Source organism: Procambarus clarkii, chromosome 16 (genome assembly GCF_040958095.1).
Source record: "Procambarus clarkii isolate CNS0578487 chromosome 16, FALCON_Pclarkii_2.0, whole genome shotgun sequence".
Taxonomy (NCBI): domain Eukaryota; kingdom Metazoa; phylum Arthropoda; class Malacostraca; order Decapoda; family Cambaridae; genus Procambarus; species Procambarus clarkii.
The window spans coordinates 18770701-18795005 of record NC_091165.1 but is presented as its reverse complement, the minus strand read 5'-3'; the positions used below and the strand labels follow the sequence as shown (position 1 = coordinate 18795005).

General features: G+C 46.9%; 2 protein-coding genes across 2 annotated transcripts; one reads left to right on the top strand and one right to left on the bottom strand.

The window, feature by feature from the left end:
* Window positions 1-9078: 9078 nt before the first annotated feature.
* On the top strand, window positions 9079-9828 carry LOC138365257 (salivary glue protein Sgs-3-like). The gene has a single exon (XM_069325528.1). It carries the CDS (start codon window positions 9079-9081, stop codon window positions 9826-9828), a length of 750 nt encoding a protein of 249 aa, XP_069181629.1.
* A 13700-nt stretch (window positions 9829-23528) lies between these two features.
* On the bottom strand, window positions 23529-24305 carry LOC123751327 (putative per-hexamer repeat protein 5). The gene has a single exon (XM_045733424.2). It carries the CDS (start codon window positions 24303-24305, stop codon window positions 23529-23531), a length of 777 nt encoding a protein of 258 aa, XP_045589380.2.

Here is a 24305-nt window from a genome sequence, read left to right as displayed (position 1 = left end):
TCTGTCCGTTTCATGACGTACTTCATCTCCCATTCCGTATCCTGTGTCTGGCCTCCTGTTTCCACCGGCTAGTTTCATTACCTTGCATTTACTCGGGTTGAACTTTAGTAGCCATTTGTTGGACTAATCGTTCAGTCTAGGTCATCTTGTAGTCTTCTACTATCTTCCTGTTTTAATCTTCCTCATAATATTTTGCATCATAAGCAAAGAACGAAAGGAAAGAGTCTATACCTTCTGGGAGATCAATTACATATATCAGAAACAGTATTGGTCCAAGGACTGAACTCTGCGGGACTTCACTGGTGACGTCTCCCAAATCTGAGACCTCACCCCTCACAGTGACTTGCTGTCTTCTGTTGCTTAGGTACTCCCTTATCCAGTGGAGTACCTTCCCTTTCACTCCTGCCTGCATCACCGGCTTTTTCATTAGCCACTTGTGTGGTACTGTGTCAAAGGCTTTCTGGCAATCCAAAAATATGCAGTCTGCCCACCCCTCTCTTTCTTGAATGATTTTTGTTGCCTGGTCGTAGAATTCGATTAATCCTGTAAGGCAGGACTTGCTATCCCTGAACCCATGTTAATGCTGTGTTACAAAGTTTTTTTCGCTCCAGATGTTCCACTAGCTTTTTTCGCACAATCTTTTCCATCAGCTTGCATGTGTGTGTGTGTGTGTGTGTGTGTGTGTGTGTGTGTGTGTGTGTGTGTGTGTGTGTGTGTGTGTGTGCTTACCTAATTGTACTCACCTAATTGTGCTTGCGGGGGTTGAGCTCTGGCTCTTTGGTCCCGCCTCTCAACCGTCAATCAATAGGTGTACAGGTTCCTGAGCCTATTGGACTCTATCATATCTACACTTGAAACTGTGTATGGAGTCAGCCTCCACCACATCACTGCCTAATGCATTCCATTTGTCAACCACTCTGACACTAAAAAAGTTCTTCCTAATATCTCTGTGGTTCATTTGGGCACTAAGTTTCCACCTGTGTCCCCTTGTGCGTGTGCCCCTTGTGTTAAATAACCTGTCTTTATCTACCCTGATAACCTGTGTGTGTGTGTGTGTGTGTGTGTGTGTGTGTGTGTGTGTGTGTGTGTGTGTGTGTGTGTGTGTGTGTGTGTGTGTGTGTGTGTACTCACATATTTGTACTCACATAAGCTTGCTGGGGTTAACTTCCTCTCCTGATAACTGCCTTTTATCCTTCATTCACTATCGTACACGTTACATAACCATTAGTGTCTACCATATTGTTTGTTAATCCTGTTAGCTAAACTACTTCACTCATTAATCAGGTTAACAACACTACTTGAATCCCAAAATCCGGTTACCTACACTATTTCACTCCACAATCCGGTTATCTTACATTATTTTACCTCCAAAATTGAATCTATTTTTCGCTAAAATTTTCTGCCTGTGAACCCTAGTTCGTATCCCTCATATATATATATATATATATATATATATATATATATATATATATATATATATATATATATATATATATATATATATATATATATATATATATAGTTTAATTAAAGGGACCCACATCCTCGAAGAAGAAAATAAATAGTGTTCAGAGAAGACCTTGTGGATTCTCACTGAATACTTTAATCTTTTCCTCTCCTACCACCCCTATTATTTTTTTTATTTTTTTTTTTATTTGATTTTATTGCAATGCTACAGTTTACAGAAAACACACACTTATACAACAATATACCAATCAGTGTTCGAAGACCTCGTCCAGCTCCTCGGGGGTCGGGTGCGTACCCAAGATACAGCACGCATTTCCCCTCTGAACAGCGACACTGAGGCGCTGGAACATAAAACTGGCCGCTCTTGGGTCTCTCTCTCTCTCTCTCTATATATATATATATATATATATATATATATATATATATATATATATATATATATATATATATATATATATATATATATATATATATATATATATATATATACAGAAAGAGAGAGAGAGAGAGAGAGAGAGAGAGAGAGAGAGAGAGAGAGAGAGAGAGAGAGAGAGAGAGAGATATATTAGTCGTGTTCCAAAGGTGGGGCTAAGGAGTTGACGTTCAACCCCTGGAAGCGTATTCACGTAGTTGTGGTTGCGGGGGTTGAGCTCTGCTCTTTCGGCCCGCCTCTCAACTGTCAATCAACTGTTACTACTTCCCCCCCCCCCCCCCACACACACACACACCTAGTCTAAAACTAAGCTAGTCCCAGAACTAAGAGGCATCAGTTACGACGAAAGGCTGCGTGAAATGCACCTCACGACACTGGAAGATAGAAGAGTAAGGGGAGACATGATCACGATCTACAAAATTCTCGGAGGAATTGACAGGGGTAGATAAACTGTTTAACACGGGTGGTACGCGAACAAGGGGACACAGGTGGAGACTGAGTACCCACATGAGCCACAGAGACACTAGAAAGAACTTTTTCAGTGTCAGAGTAGTTAACAGATGGAATGCATTAGGCAGTGATGTGGTGGAGGCTGACTCCATACACAGTTTTAAATGTAGATATGATAGAGCCCGATAGGCTCAGGAACCTGTACACCAGTTTATTGACGGTTGAGAGGCGGGACCAAAGAGCCAAAGCTCAACCCCCGCAAGCACAACTAGGTGAGTACACCCAGGAAGCAACCCGTAACAGCTGTCTAACTCCCAGGTACCTATTTACAGCTAGGTAACGGGGAGCATCAGGGTGAAAGAAAATCTGCCCATTTTGTTTCTGCCATCACCGGGGATCGAACTCTGTCCCTAGGATTAAGAGTACAGAGCGCTGTCCACTCAGCTATCAGGCCCCTGATAACTGCCACGCAGCGTGCACACAGCGTGCAGCGTAAACGCACGCACGCAGCGTGCACAGAGCGTGCAGCGTGAACGCACGCACGCAGCGTGCACGCAGATAAAGGGGTATGAATTTTTGGCGTGCTTCTATGTATTTTCCTGTTATAAAATGTTTTTCATGTTTATATTTATCCCATGAATTCTCTTTCCGATTTCGTTTGGAGCAGGAATTCTCTGGCTTTATGGTGACCTGTTTTATAGCGAGGTGGTGTTCTCTTGCCCTCATATACTCAGAGACTAACACGCGGAGGTCACGCCTTCTCTCCCTCCTAATATCTTCAATGATTTTGATATCTGTCACAATCCGTACTTAGGTTATGTTTGTCTGGACGGTCAGGTACTCTTTGGCTGGTATTCTTCTTGACGTGATGTGTCACAAAGTTATCTCTCTGTTTCCTCTGCTAGCTTCTCTCTCCATGTCTCATCTACCCCAGCGTTCATTGTCTCTCTCAAAGTTTTGTCTGGTGGTTCAAATTCCTCATAACTAGAAGGTCTGCCTCTAGTTATGAGGAAGCCCGTCGTCTTCTAGAGACGATGGGCTTTTTCTGTGGCTGTCTGTAGGAAGCCTGAAGCTATTGTTTGTTGCATTATATTAATATTTGCGTCTCTTGTTGCTTTCAGCACGGTAGACCATCACCGTCACTACCACTCTCTCTTCTCTCTACCTCCTTCCATGTAGTTCTTTCTTCGCGTTCACTTCTGCTCTCCGAGATGGACCTTCAAGGATCCTATACAAACTCAAGAACATAGCTGGAGTAATTGGCAACCTGCGGTGACGGGTGAGGTCATACTCCCCGGGTGGACGAGGCGGGTGGGGGTGAGAGGTGAGGAGTGGGGCGCCGCACGTCTGGTCAGGGGACCCATCTTGTGCTCGCAGCGTCTCAAGGTGAGAGTAGAAGAAATAGGTCCGTCCATATCCACACATGAGGACGAAGCATATATGATGAGAAAAATTAAACTTAATGACAGTGGAGGGGGATTGGGGGGGTACAGAGACCTGGATGCGCTTTAGAAGTTGGGAAGATGGTATCTAGACTTTAAAGACTGACACGCGCAAAGTTATAAGAATAGGAGTGAGGAAAGAAGATCCCCGGAAGATTACAGGTTTAAAGGGAGACAGCGCACGTACTCAGAGAAAAAGAAACACCTGAGAATATATATAACCACAAACCTGACATCTGACGTGCACATTAACTAAATGGTGCCTGCAACCTAACCTAAAGTGGAGAGTATATGAGTAGTCTTCAGGACCATAGACAAAGAAACTTTCAGAACACAGTATACAACCTACGTCAGACTGAACCTCCAGTATGTAGCTCCGGCCAATGTATTTACGTATGTAGGTTAGCTTAGCATTTTAAAAGCACCGAATCACCTTCTGTGGTTGAGTGTTCAATAAACCCCTGAACTATATGTTTAACACATCTCTAACCCTGTCCATGGAGGACAGAAGAAAATGTATATATGTTGGTTAGCATTGTAAATGTGTGGCCACGTCTGTGGTAGAAAATAATAATAAAAAAGATAACTGGAAGACTGCAAGAGTACGAGAACAACGATGATCACCTCCAGCGTTGCCCATATAAGAAAATGTGCGCAAAAATATTACTCCTCGACCAGGTCAGGTAAGACAGACTCTGCCGAGTCGTGTGGCCTGAAATGGCGGCCATTCAACCCCTCTCGCGTTTTCCCGCCCAGAGCTCGTAAACCGCGCCAAGTATTCCAAGGTCCTGGCGGTAGGAAGTCTCTCAGGTGAGGGACGCCCGCGTAAACTAACATCAGTGCAAATGTTTACAAGGACAACCGCGGCTCCTCGCGGATGATACTAAACACACCGCTATGATTTAGGGGAACCCTTTGAGGTACAGCTGGCTTTACCTCACCCTCGGAGGTAAGACCTAAACTGTAAACATGGCAATTCTTACGCCAGGTAAAATTGTGCCCTAAGCGTAAGGCAGCGCCCGGCGTAATGCGTTCAGCTCGTCCGTACGCTTAGTTACGCTAATCCCGGGCTCAGCCATGTTGTTTTAGTCCGCGGTGAGATGAAATTTAATAGCGGGAATCTAATGTGAAATGAAAGAGCCATCTTTAAAACTCACTTAAAAATAAATTAGATTTCAAGAAGACATTCGCTGAAAAGATAATTAACTTGCAAAGTGATATGAAATATGCATAAGTAATACCTGGCGAGGCCTGGAGGGAATATTATTTCAAGCTGAAGATCTCAAACAGAAAATAAGAGTAAATATTTTATATTATATTAATTATATATATATATATATATATATATATATATATATATATATATATATATATATATATATATATATATATATATATATATATATATATATATATATATATTTATGTATATTATCTTCCGTTTGAGATCTTCACCTTGAAAATAATATGTGTGTGTGTATGTGTGTATATACATACAGCTGGGTCCTGAAAGATATTGTTGATAGGAACGTCATCCCTACAGACAAAAATCAGAAAATAAAATTGATAATTTATTATAAAACCAAAAAACGGCCAGCCTACTCGTGAAAAACTCCCCAGACACCAAGCAGAACGCTTTGAAGGAAACCAATGTCGTCTACGCCTTTAAATGCCCACTTGGGGACTGTAAGCCCCAAAGAACTCAGTATATAGGCAAGACAACAACGTCTCTTTCCAGGCGACTAACAATGCATAAGCAACAGGGCTCCATCAAGGAACATATGATCTTTTCTCACAACCAAACCATCCCCAGAGAAATCTTAACACACAACACAGAAATCATCAAGCCGAGCATAAAGTAATTATCGAGAGAAAGCACCGAGCCGGGAAAGGTACGTAACACCAACCCAAACATAAAATGCATTCCTAGAATTCATCACAGACCATGTAGCTATTGATGAACTGGTGCTACAAATCATCAACACCAGCACCCAGCTAGCCATCGTCCAACGCCACTAATACCTGTGAACGGTAAACCACAGACACGCACCTACTCTGTTGTCACGGAGAGACCGTGCTGGCGGTGAGTCACAATAACGTGGCTGAAGTATGTTGACCAGACCACACACTAGCAAGTGAAGGGACGACGACGTTTCGGTCCGTCCTGGACCATTCTCAAGTCGATGAACTTGAGATTGGTCCAGGACGGACCGAAACCGTCGTCGTCGTCGTGGGAGCCGGTCGGCCGAGCGGACAGCACGCTGGACTTGTGATCCTGTGGTCCCGGGTTCGATCCCGTGCGCCGGCGAGAAACAATGGGCAGAGTTTCTTTCACCATATGCCCCTGTTACCTAGCAGTAAATAGGTACCTGGGTGTTAGCCAGCTGTCACGGGCTGCTTCCTGGGGGTGGAGGCCTGGTCGAAGACCGGGCCGCGGGGACACTAAAAAACCCCGAAATCATCTCAAGATAACCATCCATTCACTTTCTAGTGTGTGGTCTGGTCAACGAGAGACCGTGCTTTCTTCCCCTGCAGACGCCCGCCAGCCCACATCTCCCTGTGAGAGATGTAATCGCTTCTGCAGCATCCACTTCCATATTGCCAGAGCTAAATTTACGGCCCCGAGGTTGGAGAACACGTGCCAATTTGGCTACTGCGAGCGCCATATATACCCACCGCGGCCCTCTCTCCCGCACAACCGATTGGTCCAGAAGAGGTAGGGGTCGGTGGAGACGGTTTGGCTATACCTCACCCTGGAGCCTTAATGCTCTGCCGCACATTGTGGCTAGTTTGGCAGGCAACAGACAACAGCTCGACGTAATGGGCTCCGGGACAACCACCAGACAATTTGATTAGTGAAGGAATATCCTCAAGTCCGCTCTGAGGGGTGGCGGGGGGGGGAGGAGGGGTCCTCCAGGGGAAGAGTGAAGGGGGAGACATAAGGGTGATGGGGTCAGAAAGGGTTAAAGGAGGGATTGAGTAGAGAAATGAGGCAATGAAGATGTCTGAGTACAGAGGGAGAGGGGAACGGGCTCAGAAATGGTTTGACATTCATCATTACTCAGAAGCTCTAGAATTTGAGGGAAGCTGCTCATTTATAATGATCAGGAAATGGCAGGACACCGCCACCCCACAACAGTTTAATGGAATTCTGTAATTTTCAATTGTGTATTATATACATATAATGTATGTGTGTGTGTGTGTGTAAATCACAAAAATTAACACATGATGAAAAATGTGACAGTGTCAGACCACGAAGGAAGAATTGAAACAGGAATTTCCTTAAGTACTTTCGTATTTTTAATAATACATCTTCAGAAGGAATGCCCCCCACCCCACCCCCTAGCAGGTGAGTAAACACCCCCCCCCCACACACACACACACAGGAAACGTTAAGATGTGTGGAAACTGAACCATTTGGAAATACATATTGGAGGACGGAAGTCGGGTGGTGGCTCGTGAACAGGTTGCTTCACGCCGCATGAACCATGAAGGAAAGTGAATGCCGTAATAAGTGAATGAATAAGAAAGCAGTGAGATAGATAAGTAAGTAATAATAACAAATTCTGCTTTCAGACAACACTCAGCCCCCTTGTTTAACTCCCTAAACATGCTAAACATAATCTCACTCCACAAATTCTCTTGTGTCAACTACATTTACAAAACCTTGTTCTTAAATGCAAATCCTGCTCTGAAACTCTCCCTGGACAGATGTAATAGGACCCATATCACCACACCAGAAATAAATATCCCTTTGATATCCCCAGAGTCAAACTTAATCTGTGTAAACACCCTATGCAAATAAAGGGACCTAGTCTATGGAACTCCCTATTGAATTGAAAAGCTGTCCAACTTTTGCGTCATTCAAAAACAAAACTAAAAAGTACATAATTTCATCTTCATAGTTTTTTATCTTGTTGCTTTAAAATTGCACTGTATCTATTACTACTCAATCTCCCAATCTTTATGTACCCAATCCGAACATCTTTACCATTGTGATCATCGCTGTCTTCTTATATGTGCTGTCAATCTGCTGTATGGTGCCTATTAATCTTGTTTAAATTACCAATCAAGCTGTCAATGTAATCAGAGCTTTTATATACTTACTAATCTCTCTCATCTCATTTTTTTTTCTTGCAATGTATCTGTTATCATTTTATTAATTCTGCTAGAATTTACCTACTTAAAATTATCTGTTAGATTAAGGACCTGCCCGAAACGCTGCGCGTACTAGTGGCTTTACAAGATTGTAAATACTATGCTATGTAAAATACTATGCTGTAAGTAAATATGTAAATAAAAAATATTACGTAGAGGTAGCTGAGAATAATAGAATGTTCACGAAATTCTAACTTCCGCTAATTTCAAGCTCTGAATTCCACAGAAGACGATGGCGGAAGTGAGGCGAGTGAGGAGACGCTTAGTGGCATATGACACTACCATGATGGGAGGTGGTGTGATAGACACAGGTTCTGACCCCATAGACCATGATGGGGGTGACAGACAGGTTCTGATGGGTCATATAGACCATGATGGCCGTGACAGAATATATCACGCCCTTTCTGACCACTTGCCCAATTATACACACTAGCTGTGGCAGACAGTTTTCCTTCAATGGTGTTGGAGAGGCTACACCCGCTGAGCACGGCGAGCGGCCTGCTCAGTCCCCCTCCCAAACTGGCCACATTGATTCTTTGGGTGTAGCTTCGGGGAGCACTGGCCGGAAGTCTCCGTGCCCGTGCTCCGTGCTCCGGGGCTCAAGATAACCAGCCCCGACCAGGAAGTCTCCGTAGAGATTGCAGGCGACCGGTTCCGGTGCAGGAGTGGGCAAGTGAGGCGCGCGGTCCGGTCAAGGAGGACGCCGTCCCAGGGACCTCCACGGTTCTACCCCCCGCGCTCTGCGCAGGGCGGCGGCCCATATGGCAAGTGGCTCCTCTCTTGACTGTGCTTCTCTTCGTGGCCTCGGTACCAAAGAGAAAATGTGCGCCACAACAGCTGGCCAGAACACGGAAGAACACCGCTCGCCACAACATGGAAGAATAAAGCTTGCCAGAACACAGCTCGGGAGAACACCGCTCCCCAGAACACGGGAGAACACCGCTCCCCAGAACACGGGAGAACACAGCTCGCCACAACACGGGAGAACACACCTCGCCATAACACGGGAGAACACAGCTCGCTACAACACAGGAGAACACAGCTCGCCAGAACACGGGAGAACACAGCTCGCCACAACACAGGAGAACACAGCTCGCCACAACACGGAAGAACACAACTCGCCACAACATGGAAGAACACAGCTCGCCACAACACAGGAAAACACAGCTCGCCACAACACGGAAGAACACAGTTCGCCACAACACGGGAGAACACAGCTCGCCACAACACAGGAGAACACAGCTCGCCACAACACGGAAGAACACAGTTTGCCACAACATGGAAGAACACAGCTCGCCACAACACAAGAGAACACAGCTCGCCACAACACAGGAGAACACAGCTCGCTACAACACAGGAGAACACAGCTCGCCAGAACACGGGAGAACACAGCTCGCCACAACACGGGAGAACACCGCTCGCCACAACACGGGAGAACACCGCTCGCCACAACACAAGAGAACACTGCTCGCCACAACACGGGAGAACACCGCTCGCCACAACACAAGAGAACACTGCTCGCCACAACACGGGAGAACACCGCTCGCCACAACACAAGAGAACACTGCTCGCCACAACACGGGAGAACACCGCTCGCCACAACACAAGAGAACACTGCTCGCCACAACACGGGAGAACACCGCTCGCCTCAACACGGAAGAACACAGCTCGCCACAACACGGGAGAACACAGCTCGCCACAACACAGGAGAACACAGCTCGCCACAACACGGGAGAACACAACTCGCCACAACACAGAAGAACACAGCTCGCCACAACACGGGAGAACACAGCTCGCCACAACACAGGAGAACACGAACCAGGAAGCAATCCTGAAGGAAGTATCAAGTCAGACATTGATCTTCGGCCATATTTTTAACCGCCGCCATGTTTTATGGTGCAGTGGGCAACACCTGGCCGTGTGGTCCCTCCCCGGCCTGCCTGCCTGCCTTCATTCCTGCCTTCCTTCCTTCCTTCCTTCCTGCCTTCCTTCCTTCCTTCCTTCCTTCCTTCCTTCCTTCCTTCCTTCCTTCCTTCCTGCCTTCCTTCCTGCCTTCTCTGCCTGCCTTCTCTGCCTGCCTTCCTGCCTTCCTTCCTGCCTTCTCTGCCTTCCTTCCTTCCTTCCTTCCTTCCTTCCTTCCTTCCTTCCTTCCTTCCTTCCTTCCTGCCTTCCTTCCTGCCTTCCTTCCTGCCTTCTCTGCCTGCCTTCTCTGCCTGCCTTCCTGCCTTCCTTCCTGCCTTCTCTGCCTGCCTTCCTTCCTTCCTTCCTTCCTTCCTTCCTTCCTTCCTTCCTTCCTTCCTTCCTTCCTGCCTTCCTGCCTGCCTTCCTGCCTTCCTGCCTTCCTGCCTTCCTGCCTTCCTGCCTGCCTTCCTGCCTTCCTGCCTTCCTTCCTTCCTTCCTTCCTTCCTTCCTGCCTTCCTGCCTTCCTTCCTTCCTTCCTTCCTTCCTTCCTTCCTTCCTTCCTTCCTTCCTTCCTTCCTTCCTTCCTTGCACTCGACCTCTTTCCCTCCCTCTCTAGATCTTTCCTGTCCTTTCCAATTCTTCCCTTCCTCCTCACTCCATCACTTGCTATCTTCCCTCCCTCTGTCTCCCCTCATCCCTCCCTTTCCATACCCGTCCTGCCCTGTCCTGCCTCTCCTGTCCTATTTCGCTCGCTTCTTCACGTCTTTCCTCTCTTTTCCTTCTCCTTTCCCTGCCCTTTCTCCCTCCCATCTCCTCAGTTCCCTCCCACCTTCGGGCTGGCAAATTTAGAATGGACGAAAATGCTACATCTTTTTTTTTTAGGAATCGACCAATCCGTTAAAAATACGACGTATTAGCACAAATTAAACCACTGTAATACTGACGTTTTCTATACATAGGCTTAGGTGAGTTGCCTGGATTCGAATGTTTGAGTGTTAGGCAAAACCGTCACATTTTGTTACGGAGTAGCAGGTACATAAAAAGAATGAGTCATATTACCCGGTGGTCTGATCTGTTTAAGAGACAGACAGGAAAACAGACAGACACAAAGAGACAGATAAAGACACACAGCGCTCGGGGATGGTTGTCAAAAGAGCTAGGAGCGGGGGGGGGGGGGGCTCCAGCCCCGGCAGGAGCAGAAACAAATGGGTAGAATTTCTTTCAACACATGTCTCTATTCACCTAAGAGTAAATCGGTACCTGGGAGTCAGACAGCTGCTACGGGATGTATCCTTCGTATGTATGTGTGTGTGTGTGTGTGTGTGTGTGTGTGTGTGTACTCACCTAGTTGTGTTTGCGGGGGTTGAGCTCTGGCTCTTTGGTCCCGCCTCTAAACCGTCAATCAACAGGTGTACAGATTCCTGAGCCTATCGGGCTCTATCATATCTACACTTGAAACTGTGTATGGAGTCAGCCTCCACCACATCACTTCCTAATGCATTCCATTTGTCAACCACTCTGACACTAAAAAAGTTCTTTCTAATATCTCTGTGGCTCATTTGGGCACTCAGTTTCCACCTGTGGCCCCTTGTGCCTGTTCCCCTTGTGTTAAATAGACTGTCTTTATCTACCCTATCAATTCCCTTCAGAATCTTGAATGTGGTGATCATGTCCCCCCTAACTCTTCTGTCTTCCAGCGAAGTGAGGTTTAATTCCCGTAGTCTCTCCTCGTAGCTCATACCTCTCAGCTCGGGTACTAGTCTGGTGGCAAACCTTTGAACCTTTTCCAGTTTAGTCTTATCCTTGAGTAGATATGGACTCCATGCTGGGGCTGCATACTCCAGGATTGGCCTGACATATGTGGTATACAAAGTTCTGAATGATTCTTTACACAAGTTTCTGAATGCCGTTCGTATGTTGGCCAGCCTGGCATATGCCGCTGATGTTATCCGCCTGATATGTGCTGCAGGAGACAGGTCTGGCGTGATATCAACCCCCAAGTCTTTTTCCTTCTCTGACTCCTGAAGAATTTCCTCTCCCAGATGATACCTTGTATCTGGCCTCCTGCTCCCTACACCTATCTTCATTACATTACATTTGGTTGGGTTAAACTCTAACAACCATTTGTTCGACCATTCCTTCAGCTTGTCTAGGTCTTCTTGAAGCCTCAAACAGTCCTCTTCTGTTTTAATCCTTCTCATAATTTTAGCATCGTCCGCAAACATTGAGAGAAATGAATCGATACCCTCTGGGAGATCATTTACATATATCAGAAACAAGATAGGACCGAGTACCGAGCCCTGTGGGACTCCACTGGTGACTTCACGCCAATCTGAGGTCTCACCCCTCACCGTAACTCTCTGCTTCCTATTGCTTAGATACTCCCTTATCCACTGGAGCACTTTACCAGCTACACCTGCCTGTCTCTCCAGCTTATGTACCAGCCTCTTATGCGGTACTGTGTCAAAGGCTTTCCGACAATCCAAGAAAATGCAGTCCGCCCAGCCCTCTCTTTCTTGCTTAATCTTTGTCACCTGATCGTAGAATTCTATCAAGCCTGTAAGGCAAGATTTACCCTCCCTGAACCCATGTTGGCGATTTGTCACGAATTCCCTTCTCTCCAGATGTGTTACCAGGTTTTTTCTCACGATCTTCTCCATCACCTTGCATGGTATACAAGTCAAGGACACTGGCCTGTAGTTCAGTGCCTCTTGCCTGTCGCCCTTTTTGTATATTGGGACCACATTCGCCGTCTTCCATATTTCTGGTAGGTCTCCCGTCTCCAGTGACTTACTATACACTATGGAGAGTGGCAAGCAAAGTGCCTCTGCACACTCTTTCAGTATCCATGGTGAGATCCCATCTGGACCTACAGCCTTTCTAACATCCAGATCCAGCAGGTGTCGCTTGACCTCCTCTCTCGTAATTTCGAACTCTTCCAAGGCCGCCTGGTTTACCTCCCTTTCTCCTAGCACAGTCACCTCACCCTGTTCTATTGTGAAGACCTCCTGGAACCTCTTGTTGAGTTCTTCACACACCTCCCTGTCATTCTCTGTATACCTGTCCTCACCTGTTCGAAGTTTCAATACCTGTTCTTTCACTGTTGTTTTCCTTCTGATGTGACTGTGGAGTAGCTTTGGTTCGGTCTTGACTTTGTCTGCTATATCATTTTCAAAACTTTTCTCTGCTTCTCTTCTCACCCTGACGTACTCATTCCTGGTTCTCTGGTATCTCTCTCTGCTTTCTGGTGTTCTGTTATTCCGGAAGTTCCTCCACGCCCTTTTGTTTAGTTTCTTCACTTCCATACATGCCCTATTATACCATGGATTCTTCTGTTGCTTCTCGGATTTTTCCCTTTGGGCCGGGATGAACCTGTTTACTGCCTCCTGACAGTTTTGGGTAACATAGTCCATCATACCCTGTACAGACTTATCTCTGAGGTCTGTGTCCCAAGGTTTCACTTAGGAAACTTCTCATCTGTTCATAATTTCCCTTTCGGTATGCCAGCCTTTTGATTCCTAGTTCTTTTTGGGGGGAGATAAGTCCTAGCTCTACCAGGTACTCAAAGTTCAATACACTGTGGTCACTCATTCCCAAGGGCGCTTCCATCTTAACTTCTCTTATATCCCACTCATTTAGGGTAAATATCAAATCAAGCATTGCTGGTTCATCTTCTCTCATTCTTGTTGGTTCTTTGATGTGCTGGCTTAGAAAGTTTCTTGTTGCCACGTCCAGCAGCTTAGCCCTCCATGTTTCTGGTCCTCCATGCGGGTCTCTGTTCTTCCAATCTATCTTCCCATGGTTGAAGTCTCCCATAATTAGTAGTCCAGATCCATTCCTTCTAGCAACAGAAGCTGCTCTTTCTATTATGTTAATGGTGGCCATGTTGTTTCTATCGCATTCCTGTCTAGGTCTTCTGTCATTTGGTGGTGGATTATATATGACTACGACTATAATTTTTTTCCCTCCATTTGTTACGGTACCTGCTATGTAGTCACTGAAACCTTCACAGCCCTGAATATCCATCTCCTCAAAATCCCAGCCTTTTCTTACCAGCAGAGCTACACCACCCCCACCTCGTCCTTCCCTCTCTTTCCTCTTAACATAATAGTCCTGTGGGAACACTGCGTTTGTTATCGTTTTCGTGATCTTTGTTTCTGTGAGGGCTATTATGTCTGGGTTTTCCTCTAGTACCAGTTCTCCAAGCTCATTTGGTTTATTTGTAATTCCATCTATGTTAGTGTACATCGCTTTGAGGCTCACTTTCTTCTGTCCCTTCTCAAATCGCCTCCTTGGTGAGTGTTCTGCTGGTGGGGGAGGCTGTTCCATGGGTGTGAGGACCTGTGAGGTGGATAACAGGGTCTCAGAGGATACTGGGATGAGGGGCGGGGGATCCAGTGAAGGGGGGTTATCTTGAGGTTATCTTGAGATGATTTCGGGGCTTTTTAGTGTCCCCGCGGCCCGGTCCTCGACCAGGCCTCCACCCCCAGGAAGCAGCCCGTGACAGCTGACTAACTCCCAGGTACCTATTTACTGCTAGGTGACAGGGGCATTCAGGGTGAAAGAAACTTTGCCCATTTGTTTCTGCCTCGTGCGGGAATCGAACCCGCGCCACAGAATTACGAGTCCTGCGCGCTATCCACCAGGCTACGAGGCCCCTGAAGGGACAGGGGAGGGACAGGGAGGGTATGGAGTGAAAGGGGAGGGAGGACAGGAAGGAAAGGGGGGGAGGGAGGACTCGGGAGGAGGGGAGGGGTAGAAGGGTGGGGATTGGGTGTGGGGGGAGGGAGATTTGGCTGAACATTTGAGTGGGGGCAGGGAGGGTTTGGGGTAGGGGGGTTTTCTATGCAGAGGAGGGAGGCGGGGTTGTCCTCCCTTCTGGTGTTACTGGGTAGCTGGTTGTGGGTTCCCCCCTCGCTTCTCGGGGTGTTGTGTTGGGAGCTGTGACTTCCTGGTTTTCCCCTCTCGCCCTGCGCCTCTTCCTTGCTTCTGCCGCCACGGCTCTCTCCTCCCTTGTCATGTCTCTCTGGAGGAATACATTTTTTAATTTTCCCATGTTTTTCAGGGAGCTCTTCCTTGATAGGATCTTCTCCTTTGTGCTCTCGTTTGCAAACACTATCTTTATCATTCGGTCTCGGTCTTTGTTGTACCAACCTAGCCTGAAAACCTTCTCAATGCTATGTTCAGCCCCTTCCATGTCTAGTGCAGGTAGTACTTCATTCACTGCTGCTTTGTCCTTGTCATTCCACTCTGTCTTATTAGAGCCTTCCTGCTCTTTAATACCCACAGCAACCACTGATCTGTTCCTTTCCAGCAGTTGGCTAGTGGAGCGTGTCGCCTCCTGTGAGGTGGCTGCTTGCCCCAGCCCTGTGTCTGTTTTTCTTCCTGTGTGTCTTCCTCTGTGTGTGTGTGTGTGTGTGTGTGTGTGTGTGTGTGTGTGTGTGTGTGTGTGTGTTTAGAGGAAAATGAATGTAAAAAAAAACAAATGATAGAGAAATTTAGGCGGAAGTCAGAACATTAGACTTCCAACGGTTGGAAAGGCGAGGTCCAAGCTCGATCCTGCACGCACAAATAATAAATAACAATAGTAAAACACAAACACACACACACACACACACACACACACACACACACACACACACACACACACACACACACACACACACACACACACACACACACAGAGGAAGACACACAGGAAGAAAAACAGACACAGGGCTGGGGTATACCATCTACTATACACATAAACAACTCAAAAAAGACATTGTACAGACATGTGTAATTCTTAAACCGCATCGATAGACAAATATAAAGTTTACTTTGAACATCGACTGGACGAGAAGACAACTTGGGTACTGAGTGGAAGATCAGATGGCAGGAACTACATCTGCCCGCAGCTTTACAGCCAGTATAACAAGGGACGACAACAACGTTGCGTTAGACGTAATGAGGCGGTTGGGCAAGCTGAGTTGGCGGTTGGGAGCAGCAGCAGCAGCTTGCTCAGGTAAACTCTATTAGACTGTAACACTTGGTTACCATTGCTCAACACAATTAGTATGCAAGTCAATCATTTTAATTATTATGTCATTATGATTTTATAAAATATATTGAATCTTCATTTTGGAAAACAAGGTTACTGAAAATTAATTATGGACTTTATAATTATTAATCCTAAACTCTAAACATCACATATACTTGTTATATATATATGGCAAATATTACAGATATTACTATGATGCTCTTCAGAGCATTATAGACAACGAACACATTATAAATGTATAGTAGCTAGTGAACACAAGGATAACGCGCCACGTGAAGACAATTAACACACAAGAATGAGACAGTGCCACTTACTACTACCACACCTGGCACTCTCTCTCTCTCTCTCTCTCTCTCTCTCTCTCTCTCTCTCTCTCTCTCTCTCTCTCTCTCTCTCTCTCTCTCTCTACACCTACACCCGGGTGAAGGTCCCTCGCGCCACTCCTCTCTCATCTAGGCTCACCAACTCAGTTTCATTATGATTGACTTTACTTGTTCCAATGCCAACTTATAATTTGTATACAGTATTGTTATCATTATTACGCACTTTTTATTTTTTTTCATTCAAGATATGTTGAGATAAGGCTTAAGTCGCAGGAAACTGGGGCCCAGACGAGAGAGGATATCACAGTGGAGTGCCCCAAAGGTCGGTACTGGGGCCAGACGAGAGAGGATATCACAGTGGAGTGCCCCAAGGGTCGGTACTGGGCCCAGACGAGAGAGGATATCACAGTGGAGTGCCCCAAGGGTCAGTACTGGGCCCAGACGAGAGAGGATATCACAGTGGAGTGCCCCAAGGGTCAGTACTGGGCCCAGACGAGAGAGGATATCACAGTGGAGTGCCCCAAGGGTCGGTACTGGGCCCAGACGAGAGAGGATATCACAGTGGAGTGCCCCAAGGGTCGGTACTGGGCCCAGACGAGAGAGGATATCACAGTGGAGTGCCCCACGGGTCGGTACTGGGCCCAGACGAGAGAGGATATCACAGTGGACTGCCCCAAGGGTCGGTACTGGGCCCAGACGAGAGAGGATATCACAGTGGAGTGCCCCAAGAGTCGGTACTGGGCCCAGACGAGAGAGGATATCACAGTGGAGTGCCCCAAGGGTCGGTACTGGGCCCAGACGAGAGAGGATATCACAGTGGAGTGCCCCAAGGGTCGGTACTGGGCCCAGACGAGAGAGGATATCACAGTGGAGTGCCCCAAGGGTCGGTACTGGGCCCAGACGAGAGAGGATATCACAGTGGAGTGCCCCAAGGGTCGGTACTGGGCCCAGACGAGAGAGGATATCACAGTGGAGTGCCCCAAGGGTCGGTACTGGGCCCAGACGAGAGAGGATATCACAGTGGACTGCCCCAAGGGTCGGTACTGGGCCCAGACGAGAGAGGATATCACAGTGGACTGCCCCAAGGGTCGGTACTGGGCCCAGACGAGAGAGGATATCACAGTGGACTGCCCCAAGGGTCGGTACTGGGCCCAGACGAGAGAGGATATCACAGTGGACTGCCCCAAGGGTCGGTACTGGGCCCAGACGAGAGAGGATATCACAGTGGACTGCCCCAAGGGTCGGTACTGGGCCCAGACGAGAGAGGATATCACAGTGGACTGCCCCAAGGGTCGGTACTGGGCCCAGACGAGAGAGGATATCACAGTGGACTGCCCCAAGGGTCGGTACTGGGCAGAGACGAGAGAGGATATCACAGTGGACTGCCCCAAGGGTCGGTACTGGCCCCAGACGAGAGAGGATATCACAGTGGACTGCCCCAAGGGTCGGTACTGGGCCCAGACGAGAGAGGATATCACAGTGGACTGCCCCAAGGGTCGGTACTGGGCCCAGACGAGAGAGGATATCACAGTGGAGTGTCCCAAGGGTCGGTACTGGGCCCAGACGAGAGAGGATATCACAGTGGAGTGCCCCAAGGGTCGGTACTGGGCCCAGACGAGAGAGGATATCACAGTGGACTGCCCCAAGGGTCGGTACTGGGCCCAGACGAGAGAGGATATCACAGTGGACTGCCCCAAGGGTCGGTACTGGGCCCAGACGAGAGAGGATATCACAGTGGAGTGCCCCAAGGGTCGGTACTGGGCCCAGACGAGAGAGGATATCACAGTGGAGTGCCCCAAGGGTCGGTACTGGGCCCAGACGAGAGAGGATATCACAGTGGACTGCCCCAAGGGTCGGTACTGGGCCCAGACGAGAAAGGATATCACAGTGGAGTGCCCCAAGGGTCGGTACTGGGCCCAGACGAGAGAGGATATCACAGTGGACTGCCCCAAGGGTCGGTACTGGGCCCAGACGAGAGAGGATATCACAGTGGACTGCCCCAAGGGTCGGTACTGGGCCCAGACGAGAGAGGATATCACAGTGGACTGCCCCAAAGGTCGGTACTGGGCCCAGACGAGAGAGGATATCACAGTGGACTGCCCCAAGGGTCGGTACTGGGCCCAGACGAGAGAGGATATCACAGTGGACTGCCCCAAGGGTCAGTACTGGGCCCAGACGAGAGAGGATATCACAGTGGACTGCCCCAAGGGTCAGTACTGGGCCCAGACGAGAGAGGATATCACAGTGGACTGCCCCAAGGGTCAGTACTGGGCCCAGACGAGAGAGGATATCACAGTGGACTGCCCCAAGGGTCAGTACTGGGCCCAGACGAGAGAGGATATCACAGTGGACTGCCCCAAGGGTCAGTACTGGGCCCAGACGAGAGAGGATATCACAGTGGACTGCCCCAAGGGTCAGTACTGGGCCCAGACGAGAGAGGATATCACAGTAGACTGCCCCAAGGGTCAGTACTAAGAGCCGTCCTGTCAAGCTGTGACACGACTGGTGCTTGGGCATGGTAAGGAAAAGTCTCTTACTGGAAGCCACTCAGTATGAGAACAAAAGAAACGTTACAAGTATTTACAACCTGAGGAACAAACGACGGAGTCCTAGCGAAACTTGAAGCACTTATCTGCCATGTTTATAAGCCAGGAATAAGTGCAACAAAACTTGTAGATCTTCATTGATATTTATTTTCAAAGACTCAGATTGTCTGGGAAAAGCTCCCGCCTACAATAAGTGCACTGGCACCTGCACTTAGAAGAGTGACCTACTTTCTTTCTTTTTTCCTACTACGTGATCTACTTTCTACCTGCACTTAGAAGAGTGACTTTCACCCTATGCCCCTGTTACCTAGCAGTAAAATAGGTACCTGGGTGTTAGTCAGCTGTCACGGGCTGCTTCCTGGGGGTGGAGACCTGGTCGAGGACCGGGCCGCGGGGACACTAAAAAAAAGCCCCGAAATTATCTCTAAGATAACCTCAAGATAACCTCTGCAGCACTCACACTACAGCCACACCAGACACAGACACCCACTAGACAGTGAGAGAGATGATGACCTCACACATCATTAGTAACAAACATTATTGACAATTTTCAGAATCTGTTATCAATGAGTCAGTTTATCAGTATAAGTGAACTCTATTAGTATTAAAGTGGCATGATAAACATAATTTCCTTGTAGAATTCAAGTATAGAAATAAAGAAAAGGCATTTATAAAAACCCATTATCTCAGAAGGCGCAAATTATATGCACAAATTGGTAAGAGACCTTTTTTATACACAAAATTTCCTATAAAATGAGATATATTACAATAAAACAGTACAAAATAAAAATATATATGGAAGGCCTGGTCGACGACCGGGCCGCGGGGTCACTGAGCCCCGGAATCACACCAAGGTAACCAAGGTAACCAAGGTAGGCCGCCATCTTGATGACGTATTCATAATTATACACAACAGAACCTGGAATGCCACCAAAGGAATTATTCACTTCACGTACTTTAAAACTGAAGAAGAAAAATCAATTTCATCACAAATTCTGGCAGGGAATTACATGTGCTCGGCTATTATGACTCAGACTCCAGTGGAGCCGATATGTAAATAACCTGCCTTGTGAGGGCGGTGAGGTGTGAGGAAAGGAAGAATGAAGAATAAAGATTTTTGGGACAGATCTTCTCATATGTTGTCACGTCTTTTAAAGATATTTTTTTGTCTTTTAGTTACTATTGTTTACAGGCTTGAGATTGCTTCACGGCGGAATATTTCCGCCGGAAAAAGGTAAAGAGAAGAAGTGGGATTTCATTCGAGGCCATTTTTCTGTTTCTATCCAAGCCTGCGTTAATTAAACCCGGGTCGTGTCGTTGTGAAGGCTCGACCTTAGAGCAGAGTTTTGTGTCCGCAGGCTCTGCTTGTTCCTTGTTGGACTCTCACACGCGCGCGCGCACACACTCACACAACCAGGCACCACTGGAGAAGTTAGAGACTACGAGTGGAAGGTTAGGAAGCACTTGCTTGAGTTGGATGTGACAAAGACTATAGACCCATACGAAATCTCACCATGGATATCAAAACATGGAGCTGAAGTACTGTGCCTACCATTCTCAATAGTATTTAACAAATCACAGGTAACGAGAAAACTGCCAAAAATTTGGAAGACGGCTAATGAAGTCCCGATATACAAGAAGAGTGACATACAGGAGGCATTGACGTACAGGCCAAAGTCCCTAACTTGCATACAATGCAAGATGATGGAGAAGATTGTAGGGAGAAAAACTAGTAGAACATTTGGAGCGAAAGAACTTTGTAACACATCATCAGCATGAGTCCAAGGACGGCATTATCTTGTCTCACAGGATTAACTGAATTCTACGACCAGGCGACTAAAATCAGGCAAAAAGAGAAGGGTGGACAGACCGCATATTTTGGGATTGCCAGAATGCTTTTGACATAGTACTCCATACGAGACTAAAGCATAAGATGGAGATGCAGAGCAGGGAAGGTACTCCTTTGGATAAGGGAGTACCTAAGCAACTGAAGACAACGAGTCTCTGTGAAGGAAGAGGTCTCGGTGTGGCGAGACGTCACTAGTGGAGTCCCACACGGTTCAGTCCACGTACCAATCCTGTTTCTGATATATGCAAATGATCTCACAGAGGGGATAGACTCATTCCTCTCAATGTTTGCTGATGATGCTAAAATTATGAGAAGGATTAAGACAGAGGAGGACAGCAAGAGGCTACAGGATAACCTGGACAGACTGAAGGAATTATTCAACAAATGGCTACTTGAGGTTAACTCGAACAAGTGCAAAGTGATGAAGATAGGCGTAGGGAGCAGGAGGCCAAGCACAAGGTAACAGCTGGGAGAGGAAATCCTTCAGGAGTCAGGACGAGAGAAAGATCTGAGGGTTGATATCACACCAGACCTATCCCCCTGAAGCCCACATCAAAAGGATAACATCAGCGGCGTATGCAAGGCTGGCGAACATATGAACTACCTTCAGAAACGTGTGTAAGGAATCATTCAGAACCCTGTATACCTCATATGTCAGCCCAATACTGGAATATGCGGCTCCAGCCTGGAGTCCACATCTAGTCAAACACAAAACGACGTTAGAAAAAGTTTAGAGGTATGCCACCAGGCTAGTTCCCGAGCTGAGAGAAATGGGCGTTGAGGAAAGATTACTGGAACTGAACCTGACGACACTGGAAGACGGAAGATTTAGGAGAGACATGATCACTACCTACAAACTTCTCAGAAGAAATGACAGGGAAGATAAACTGTTTATCACGGATGGAACACGAACAAGGGAACACAGGTGGAAACTGAGCACCTAAATGAGTCACAGGGACGTTAGAAAGAACTTTTTCAGTGTCAGAGTAGTTAACAGATGGAATGCATTAATCAGTGATGTGGTGGAGGCTGACTCCATACACAGTTTCAAATGAAGATATGATAGAGCCCAGTAGGCTCAGGAATCTGTACACCAGTTAATTTACAGTTGAGAGGCGGGACCAAAGAACCAAAGCTCAACCCCCGCAAGCACAACTAGGGGAGTACACACACAGCCACGTCAACAAGAACACACAGAGGTTCTCCCCCAAACAAACAAGTTCAACAAAGGACAACAGGTGACCATCGCTGTATCTCAAAGCCCCAAGAGGTGACAAGAAGAGCGGGAAGCGCAGCTCGACAAACTTCACCGAGTTGAAAGTTTTTGCTCGTTTCCCTGTCGCTACAACGATGACATCTGCTCAAGTGCAAGGAAAGTTCTTATTTACGAACGTGACTAGTGACTGAGGTGAAAAAAATGTGATTTAAAAAACAGACAGACGATGCAAGCAGAAGGTCGGACATACAGACAGATAATACAAACAGGCAGACGATGCAAGCAGAGGGTCGGACATACAGACAGATAATACAAACAGGCAGACGATGCAAGCAGAGGGTCGGACAGACGATGCGATCATAGAGAGCTATGCAGACAGGCAGGTTGAGCAGGCACTAGCAAACAGCAGACACAGAGACGATCATACAGAGACAAGAGGACTAACAGACGGACATTCAGAAAAACAGGCGGACTGACAACCAAACAGACAGGACAGACAGGTAAAGCGGCAAATAGAAACACGGGTTAACAAACAGGCATGACAGAGGAACATCATTCTCACTTGCCTCAACTTACACAATATAAACCACACAGCAACTTTACATTGGGCTCTAATGTATTCACACATTTAGTCTTACTTCTCGGCCTTAAGCAGCTAAGAGGTGTTGCCACCGCGTATAACCTTAATTTCCTATTTAGACACAGTACAGGACCCAGTATTGTAGTGCTGTGCTCGAGATCTGCTTTATAACTTGAATGGTAATGGATGTTTTTACTGTTAAAACCCCCGAATTAAATTATATTTTAACTGTATCAGTGAGTCTGTGGATCTGTTAATATATCAAGCTATAATATGTTAATATGTAAGCAGTCTCCGTGGTGTAGTGGTAAGACACTCGCCTGGCGTTCCGCGAGCGCTGTCATGGGTTCGTATCCTGGCCGGAGAGGATTTACTGGGCGCAATTCCTTAACTGTAGCCTCTGTTTAACGCAACAGTAAAATGTGTACTTGCATGAAAAAACGATTCTTCGCGGCAGGGGATCGTATTCCAGGGACCATAGGATTAAGGACTTGCCCGAAACGCTACGCGTACTAGTGGCTGTACAAGAATGTAACAACTCTTGTATATATCTCAAAAAAAAAAAAGTTGTTGGTCTGTGAGTGTTAAACCTGTGGGGTCTGTGAATCTATTAGTTTTAGATTCTGTGAGTATTTTTTTTCTGGTGCTATCGCTCTAGCGCCTGAACGGATTTGCCGATTTGGATGACGATTAATGTTTTGGCGATAATTACTAACTGGTATATACTGGGCTGACGGTAATGGAAGAGCACTGAGGGCTTATTATCATCTGATCCGGATTCCCCATCTGATACTGTATAACATTCCCTGGAATGTGTGTGTGTTAAGAGGCTGGAGAACTGGTCACGCTCTGACCAGAACTGCTTAAGTGAACACAAATGCTCATGGTTCCTTCAGTATCAATTAAAATTGGATTCTGAAGCAAATTTAAAAGAGGGGGAGAGAAATTTTATGTTTTGTAATATGAAAGTTGCTTTCAAGACGTTTAGTGGAATTTTGCCATGAACAAAACTTTCTGTGTCTCGAGAAGATCTTATTGTTTGAACTTATCAAAACTCGTCAGTTTAGGAAAAGTTTCGATTAGATCTATCCGTAATCTATACTTTTTATAAAAAAAATAAGTTTAGATTTTTAATATATAATGAGGTCTCTGGTGATTTATAATGAGAGTGCCCTTCACAGTGCTAGTGCCCTTCACAGTGCTAGTGCCCTTCACAGTGCTAGTACCCTTCACAGTGCTAGTACCCTTCACAGTGCTAGTGCCCTTCACAGTGCTAGTACCCTTCACAGTGCTAGTACCCCTCACAGTGCTAGTACCCCTCACAGTGCTAGTACCCCTCACAGTGCTAGTACCCTTCACAGTGCTAGTACCTTTCACAGTGCTAGTACCCTTCACAGTGCTAGTACCCTTCACAGTGCTAGTACCCTTCACAGTGCTAGTACCTTTCACAGTGCTAGTACCCCTCACAGTGCTAGTACCCTTCACAGTGCTAGTGCCCTTCACAGTGCTAGTACCCTTCACAGTGCTAGTACCTTTCACAGTGCTAGTATCCTTCACAGTGCTAGTACCCTTCACAGTGCTAGTACCCTTCACAGTGCTAGTACCCCTCACAGTGCTAGTACCCCTCACAGTGCTAGTACCCCTCACAGTGCTAGTACCCCTCACAGTGCTAGTACCCCTCACAGTGCTAGTACCCTTCACAGTGCTAGTACCCCTCACAGTGCTAGTACCCCTCATAGTGCTAGTACCCTTCACAGTGCTAGTACCCCTCACAGTGCTAGTACCCCTCACAGTGCTAGTACCCCTCATAGTGCTAGTACCCTTCACAGTGCTAGTACCCCTCACAGTGCTAGTACCCTTCACAGTGCTAGTACCCCTCACAGTGCTAGTACCCCTCAT